Source organism: Entelurus aequoreus, linkage group LG07 (assembly GCF_033978785.1).
Source record: "Entelurus aequoreus isolate RoL-2023_Sb linkage group LG07, RoL_Eaeq_v1.1, whole genome shotgun sequence".
Lineage (NCBI taxonomy): Eukaryota > Metazoa > Chordata > Actinopteri > Syngnathiformes > Syngnathidae > Entelurus > Entelurus aequoreus.
The window spans coordinates 11,204,035-11,213,391 of record NC_084737.1 but is presented as its reverse complement, the minus strand read 5'-3'; the positions used below and the strand labels follow the sequence as shown (position 1 = coordinate 11,213,391).

At 40.4% G+C, this 9,357-nt stretch overlaps 1 protein-coding gene across 1 annotated transcript in view; it reads left to right on the top strand.

Moving 5' to 3' along the window:
- Positions 1-9,357, top strand: part of LOC133653366 (uncharacterized) — a 54,260-nt gene that overhangs the window by 119 nt on the left and 44,784 nt on the right. The window contains 2 exon segments of the mRNA XM_062052553.1: positions 1-298; positions 8,640-8,701. The exon segment at positions 1-298 is cut by the window's left edge and continues 119 nt beyond it. Of these exon segments, the coding sequence (XP_061908537.1) occupies positions 166-298; positions 8,640-8,701 (195 nt within the window). The 5' untranslated portion in view covers positions 1-165.

Below are 9,357 nucleotides of genomic sequence, written 5' to 3'. Positions count from 1 at the left end.
GGGTGGAGTAAAATGTTGACATGAAGAGCCGCAAATTAGCCCGACTGAACGGCTATCACTTGCGGGGGCGGCCGTGCGTGAAAAGACCCACAAAAAAGGAGAGCGCCTAAAGTAGCCGCGGCGTGTCAAAGCCTTTGAAGTGATATAAAAAAGCTAACTGCTAACATGAGCGATGTTAGCGAAGAGTCGCTGCTGGATTACTTTTACTCCACGGCGGGAAGCTCAGGCAGAGTCCGAAATGCTGACATATTGAAGACTTTTAAGCCCTTTATCGGACACAGTGACGCCCAGCTGCGTGGTGAGTCCCTCGCCCTAAGTTAGCTAGCCAAACATGGCTCGTTAGCATAACCAAGTTCGACAATATTCTGTTTATTTTGTGTGTTTTACAAGCCTAACGTTGTATTGTATTGTTCCCTCGCTGCTAAAACATCTGGTTTGCATTAATATGAAAAAAAAGAAGTCACTCCATCTCCAAAAAGGTGCAGTTGGAAAAGCGATGGTGTCATTTCCCCCCTTCTGCGGGGAACTTGAACCCCACCTGACGTCATCACCATCTATGGCGCAAATCATAACAGGACCCAGACCTTCTCTTTTTTTGTACCTTCTGGGTTTGCTATTAAAGTGTTTTGGAGGCTGGAAATAAAGCTGCAACTATGAACTGATGAATTTGGTTAGGGAAAAAATATGTTGCTTCGATTAAGCCTTTAAAGGCCCACTGAAATGAAATGTTCTTATTTAAACGGGGATGGCAGGTTCATTCTATGTGTCATACTTGATCATTTCGCGATATTGCCATATTTTTGCTTAAAGGATTTAGTAGAGAACATCGACGATAAAGTTCGCAACTTTTGGTCGCTGATAAAAAAAAGCCTTCCCTGTAACGGAAGTAGCGTGACGTCACAGGTTGTGGAGCTCCTCACATCTGCACATTGTTTACAATCATGGCCACCAGCGGCGAGAGCGATTCGGACCTAGAAAGCGACAATTACCCCATTAATTTGAGCGAGGATGAAAGATTTGTGGATGAGGAAAGTGAGAGTGAAGGATTAGAGGGCAGTGGAAGCGATTCAGATAGGGAAGATGCTGTGAGAGGCGGGTGGGACCTGATATTCAGCTGGGAATGACTAAAACAGTAAATAACCACAAGACATATACATACTCTATTAGCCACAACACAACCAGGCTTATATTTAATATGCCACAAATTAATCCGCATAACAAACACCTCCCCCCTCCCGTCCATATAACCCACCAATACAACTCAAACACCCGCACAACACACTCAATCCTACAGCCCAAAGTACCGTTCTCCTCCGTAAAGTTCATACAGCACATATATTTCCCCAAAGTTCCATACGTGACATGCACATGGCGGCACGCACGTACGGGCAAGCGATGAAATGTTTGGAAGCCAAAGCTGCGTACTCTTGGTAGCGAGTATCCAACTCAAAGTCCTCCTGGTTGTGTTGCTGCAGCCGGTCGCTAATACACCGCTTCCCACCTACAGCTTTCTTCTTTGCTGTCTTCATTGTTCATTAAACAAATTGCAAAAGATTCACCAACACAGATGTCCAGAATACTGTGGAATTTTGCGATGAAAACAGACTTAATAGCTGGCCACAATGCTGTCCCAATATGTCCGCTACAATCTGTGACGTCACACGCAAACGTCATCATACCGAGACGTTTTCAGCAGAATATTCCGCGGGAAATTTAAAATTGCACTTTACTAATCTAACCCGGCTGTATTGGCATGTGTTGCAATGTTAAGATTTCATCATTGATATATAAACTATCAGACTGCGTGGTTGGTAGTAGTGGGTTTCAGTAGGCCTTTAATCAAATCGTTAATAAACATGTAAAAGTACACAATGTGACAGAGAACATTTAACAACAGTCAATTTAGGGATCTAGATATCTGGTCAGGACACTCCTCACTCTTTTGCCTTCACCTTCATTGTCCGTTTGTTTTTGGTGACTTTATATACTCTGGACCTAGACGTTGAGTCCACGACATACATGGCGGACAATAACTGATACAGTCTGCTTTGCCAGTCCAAATGCATTCGCTGTTTTCCGTAGTCTTCCATCGACAGCCAGGTAATACAAAGCACACGCTACCTTTTTTATCACATCCACGGGAGCCCGCATTCTCGTTGTCTCTCCTTCGACAACTGGACAATGTTTTTCGCTAAGTAGAAACACAGCCGACATTGGAAAGTTCTCTTGCCGTCTGAGAAGTGTTGTATCTAGGGGTGTAACGGTACACAAAAATTTCGGTTCGGTACGTACCTCGGTTTAGAGGTCATGGTTCGGTTCATTTTCGGTACAGTAAGAAAACAACAAAATATACATTTTTTGGTTATTTATTTACCAAATTTGTAAACAATGGCATAACATACATATACACACAGGGTTAACGTGGTCAACATATACACTACCGTTCAAAAGTTTGGGGTCACCCAACAATTTTGTGGAATAGCCTTCATTTCTAAGAACAAGAATAGACTGTCGAGTTTCAGATGAAAGTTCTCTTTTTCTGGCCATTTTGAGCGTTTGATAGACCCCACAAATGTGATGCTCCAGAAACTCAATCTGCTCAAAGGAAGGTCCGTTTTGTAGCTTCTGTAACGAGCTAAACTGTTTTCAGATGTGTGAACATGATTGCACAAGGGTTTTCTAATCATCAATTAGCCTTCTGAGCCAATGAGCAAACACATTGTACCATTAGAACACTGGAGTGATAATTGCTGGAAATGGGCCTCTATACACCTATGAAGATATTGCACCAAAAACCAGACTTTTGCACCTAGAATAGTCATTTACCACATTAGCAATGTATAGAGTGTATTTCTTTAAAGTTAAGACTAGTTTAAAGTTATCTTCATTGAAAAGTACAGTGCTTTTCATTAAAAAATAAGGACATTTCAATGTGACCCCAAACTTTTGAACGGTAGTGTATAAAATAAAAACTAAATAAGATAAGGCTCAGAATGGTTTCTTAACAAAACCTTTCTACTTATAAAGTGCTTTTTTTGATTGATTGATTGAGACTTTTATTAGTAGATTGCACAGTATAGTACATATTCCGTACAATTGACCACTAAATGGTAACACCCCAATAAGTTTTTCAACTTGTTTAAGTCGGGGTCCACATTAATCAACATTAAACTGCCTCAAGTTGTTGCTCAGATTAAATAAAATGACAAAACTTTTCTTCTACATATAAAAAGTGCAACATTAAACAGTTTCAAGTCAACTCAGCCTCAGATTAACTCCCCCCCCCCGCCCCCCAGCCTGGCTAACTTGGCAGTAAGAGGATATATGGGCTCATTGTTCTTCCACCATAGAAGTGGGTCAAAATCTAGTTTTTAATGCATTATGGACTTATATCTGCTGCTATAAAAACATTTGTTATTGCTTTAGCCCTGCCTGACTCGCCGAGGAGAGGCTGCTTGAATGCGGTGGTGACGCTTCAAATGGGTTACCATGTGTTATGAGAGTAGCGTATGTGTGTGTATGGCCCTTTAATATGTGACAGCATGTGAGGTGAGTGTGTGGGGGAGCGATGTGAGGGAGCGGTAGCGTGAGTGCGGGGAGTGGCTTGTGTTTTGTTGGATTGGCTGTGTGCGAGACCTCAATAAAGCCACGATTTGCAACTAATCGCCGGACTCGTCATTTACCCTGGAGTCCGGAGCTGTGGAGACCCACTGCCGGGTAGAGTGAAGGGTGTTGCCCCCGAGAATACATCGGCCCTGGAAGAGTGTCTCCCCTGCGCTCCTCGACTATGGTCTGGGAGCCGGAAGCAGGAAAGGTGCAACACATGTTTGACGTGTTGTCAGAAGCAGCTGCTGAGCAAACCTCCGTCCTCCATTGTTGTATCGCGCAGCCAAAGTGTTCCCAAACGGGAGATCTTAACGAGGCAGGAGAGTCTTCCAGCGCTGGCTTTTACATGTTGTCCTAGCCCGGTCGCTGCTAGCATGTGTACTAGTTCGGTACACCTCCGAACCGAAACCCCTGTACCGAAACGATTCAATACAAATACACGTACCGTTACACCTCTAGTTGTATCCCAAATAGCTGCAATCACTTTCTCTTAAACTATTCATGTGTGATTTCCACAAGCGTCTGTACAGACTGTACAGTCTGTATGACTCGCCTTCATATTTCCAGTGTTTAGCTCCGAGTTACAAAACCGCTTTATTATGAAGCTGGCTGTGGCACGGTCTTTCTGAGGTCACTTCCTGTGTGGGGCGCGGTCTTTCTGGCGTCACTTCCTCTCCGAACTCAGTTTGTAAACGATCAATGAGTCCATACAAAGTTAAGAGCCGGAGATTCAAGAAATACACGGCGCACTTACCCGTTTAAAAAATTCCCCAAGGAGGGGGACCTTAAATGATAGTTTAGTGTGGCTGAAACGTGGCTTAGGCTAAATCAATCAATCAATCAATCAATGTTTATTTATATAGCCCTAAATCACAAGTGTCCCAAAGGGCTGTACAAGCCACAACGACATCCTCGGTACAGAGCCCACATACGGGCAAGGAAAACTCACCCCAGTGGGACGTCAATGTGAATGACTATGAGAAACCTTGGAGAGGACCGCATATGTGGGTAACCCCCCCCCCTCTAGGGGAGAAATAATTATTCATTTAAGGTGTTATCCGGCTTAGTGTAGACATAGCCTTATAGTACCTGCTTAAAGCTAGCAAGTCAATCATTCTAAACATTTGCTAAAGTTTATCAGTAGAAGCTACAGTGCGCTAACTTAAGACATTAGATCAGAACTGGGCAAATTAAGACCACATGCGGCCCAATGAGCTTATCAATCTGGCCCGCCGGACATTCCTAAATAATTGTTTTAGATGTTTAAGATGGAAAGTGATGTTTTCAAATGACCGTAAGTCTTCAACTATACTAAGTCTTTAAATGCTTGGAATCTGCATGATATACTAGTTACTATGGTCATCTAATTAGTTACTATGGTCATCTAATTAGTTACTTTGGTCACCATGACATATCAGATTGTCGTTTTTTTTTTTTTTACCCTTCGCGTTCATATTTCACTGTTTGTTGCATTTTGGTTGTGTTTCGGATGATTGTAAAATATGTTGTCAATATTCATTGTTTTATCCTTCATAGTTAATATTGTAAATCCCACATTCTTTATTTTCATGTACATTCTGAGTGTCTCATTCAGTAAAAAAATGCCAAATTCCATTCTGTTTTTTAAGGCGGTCTGTAATAACGTTTTTTTAGCTTTCAATCATTATTGTGAGGTTCTGTATTAGTGTTCCTAAAAATAGATGTACCGGCCCCCAGACACACTTTTTTTTATCTAAATCTGGCCCCCCGAGTCAAATAATTGCCCAGGCCTGCATTAGATAGAAGTATAAAATGTGTATTAGTAATACAATATCACACTTGCAGTAAATGTGAAGTACTTCAACTGTGAAAGTCACGGGAAAAAAGCGTTTTTATTACCCAACATAATTATTTGTGTCGCTACAAAAAATGCTAACACGTTAGCTTGAACAGGCTGGCAGTTAGTCCGTCCAAGGTTTGACAATCCGTGTTCAGTATTCTAGCCGTTATCTGCGACTGAAAGGCGAACATCCCTCAGCTCGCCAACCAAACGACTATCCGGGGTGACCTTGCCGCCACATGTGCTCCAGATGTGACGTCGGCGCCATCTGACGATTAGCAAAGTGCCGCTTCTTCCCACGGAGCGAAGGTCTGCGCTAGCATGTGGTGCTCATGTTGTAAATGTGATGATAGCCTTTTAATCACAATTAAGTCCATGTGCACGACGGGATTATTCAGACCTCTGATGAGAGGACGAGGAAGGGCTTTTTTTTTCATTAAATCATAAAAGTGGGACACAAATGCAAATAAGGGGATGGAATATTCCCTCCGGTTTGGGACTCGGGGGTTAGGATTGTTGTCTTTAGTGTAAGCGACTTCTTCCTGTTTCTTTTCCTGAAGGAAGAGGAAACTCATCTCGCGCCCGTGTAGGAATGTGCAAATACGTCATATGGACAATGTTGTGATGTGATCATGCTGCAGACGCTCTGTTGGAAATTAATGATCACCCACGTGTGCGATCGGCCGATACCAATACTTTAAATTAGAGATGTCCGATGATATCGGACTGCCGGTATCATCGGCCGATAAATGCTTTAAAAAGTAATATTGGAAATTATCGGTATCGGTTTCAAAAAGCAAAATGTATGACTTTTTAAAACGCCGCTGTACGGAGTGGTACACGGACGTAGGGAGAAGTACAGAGCAGTTGCGTCTCCCAGTCATACTTGCCAACCCTCCCGATTTTCCCGGGAGACTCCCGAATTTCAGTGCCCCTCCCGAAAATCTCCGGGGGCAACCATTCTCCCGAATTTCTCCCGATTTCCACCCAGACAACAATATTGGGGGCGTGCCTTTAAAGGCACTGCCTTTGCATGCCGGCCCAATCACATAATATGTACAGGTTTTCACACACACATGTGAATGAAAGGCATACTTGGTCAACAGCCATACAGGTCACACCGAGGGTGACCGTATAAACAACATTAACACTGTTACAAATATGCGCCACACTGTGAACCCACACCAAACAAGAATGACAAACACATTTCGGGAGAACATCCGCACCGTAACACAACTTAAACACGACAGAACAAATACCCAGAACCCCTTGCAGCACTAACTCTTCCGAGACGCTACAATATACACCCCCCCCAACTCAACCCCGCCCACCTCAACCTCCTCATGCTCTCTCAGGGAGAGCATGTCCCAAATTCCAAGCTGCTGTTTTGCGGCATGTTAAAAAAAATAATGCACTTTGTGACTTCAATAATAGATATGGCAGTGCCATGTTGGCATTTTTTTTCCATAACTTGAGTTGATTTATTTTGGAAAACCTTGTTACATTGTTTAATGCATCCAGCGGGGCATCACAACAAAATTAGGCATAATGATGTGTTAATTCCACGACTGTATACAGTATATCGGTATCGGTTGATATCGGAATCAGGATTTAAGATTTGGACAATATCGGAATATCGGATATCGGCAAACAAGCCATTTTTGGACATCTCTACTTTAAATCATCAACTGTATTTATTTTTTATCAACTGTTAATTTTTTTATGCATTTATGGCAAGTGCTATTGACCGATTAACAATATCAACGCAATATTTAAATTAGTTTCTTATTGTATTTTATTACTGTTATTATTCTGCAAAAGAAAGTCAATATCACACTACCATTTAAATCACTGATGTCAAACTCAAGGCCATATGTGGCCCACGACATAATTTTATCTGGCCCGCAAACACCTGGAAATAATGTGTCAATAAAGTACTTAATATTTTGTCATTAAATATAATTTATTTTTTTTCATTTTGACAGAAAAAATATATGTACTGCTTGAAATTGCATACATTTTAAACTGTAATAGTATCCAATATTGCAACAAATATTACAGTATATTATACTTTCCAAACATGTTTTTGTCTGATTTTTTTTATTTTTCAGCAAACTACTTTCTTATTTCAAATGAATTGTTTTTTTTTAAAAGTTTCAAGTGATAAACGCTTATTTAGTGAAACGAAAAGAAATGTAAAACTGCATCAATAAACCTATATAAAGATCCATCAATAATCGATTTTTAATCGAATCGTAGCTCCTGAATCGTATTTGAATCGTGAGGTGCCCAAAGATTCCTGACACACCAACAGTTGTGGCATGGGTACCGTTTGGAATCGACACCAGTACTAAACGGTACCAATTTTTAGTACTTTTTTGTGTGTTAATAATATATATTTTTTGATAATAAAATCAGATTTTGTATTGTAACATTTAAAAATGATCTGATTATGATAACTGCTTTACCGTTCTTATTTTTTGTTTTATTCTCATCATATTATCATTTGTAGGTTGCTATTACAGTTACAAGTAGATGGCAGTAGTGACAGTTTATGGTGTGTTGTTTGTGTTTTTGTTGCGCCCCACAAAGTGTTAATGATGTAAGTATTGTACCTATTACGCAGCAGCTGTTTGATTGCAACGTGCATCTTAGTTGTTTTTACCATTAACAAATTTAGAGGTGTTGATATCGCCGTGTAAAATGGTCAATGCTAACCAGTAGCACGCCAATAGCAAAGCCAATGTATATTAGCATTAAGTTAGGACATTTTTGGAAAAATGGAGCCGTATTTAACTAATTTTTGAGTGTTTTTTGTGTCAATTACTTTGTCGGCATTGAAAACTGCAACATTACCTTGAGGTAGTTTGACCGAGTCCGCTTTCAGTGCTGCTAGAAGTACAAAGAGTCGGCAACCGGGCGTGATGTCACGTGATATTTAGAATTTGCAATATTTACAAAAATCAATATTGCCCTGGACCTTTGCTTCCTGTTTTGCGCCCTCTGCCATCCTCTACTCTTGACATGATCAGTGGCAGGGATACATTCCCCATGTCTTTTTCTGTCTGCAGCCTCGTTTAGCATTTTATATAACCGCTGCACTGTTATTGTTATGCAACAGTCCACTTTCGTGGACATTGTGGGTTGTGGAAACACTTCTGTTTTATTTGTGAAAGATAGATTAAAATATGACCATTTGCTTGCCTCTTTGCAGCCAAATACAGAGAAGAATTCAAGCTCATCATTGATCGAATTGCTGTGGTCAAGTCAGAAAATGTGAGTACTGTAACTTGTCAGTGAAATATACATTTTGCACTACGGTAATTACATTTTTTATTCTTTTAAATTTTTTTAATATTCAGTATTTTTTATTTTTTTTACATTTTAAAATAATTTTCATTTAAAAAAGAGTTGTTTTTACATATTGTGATTATTTTTAACCGGTATGATTAAACATATGTATTTCTTTGCTGTAGTTAGGTTACCATGCAGGTGTTTTTTAAATGACTATAACGCCAATTAAATATACATTAAAATGAATATGAATGGATATAAATGAGATGGAATAATCTTAGAATAAATGTCCATTAAATAAATCTATCCATTACACATTTTTAAGATATCATTAAATAATTGTAATTGCATAACATACAGTACAGTACAGGCCAAAAGTTTGGACACACCTTCTCATGCACAACACAACTGATGGTCCCAACCCCATTGATAAAGCAAGAAATATTCCACTAATCCACCCTGATAAGGCACACCTGTGAAGTGAAAACCATTTCAGGTGACCACCTCTTGAAGCTCATCGAGAGAATGCCAAGAGTGTGCAAAGCAGTAATCAGAGCAAGGGGTGGCTATTTTGAAGAAACTAGACATGCACCTGGGGATAGGTTGACTGGCAACTCCAAATTGGCCCTACAATATAA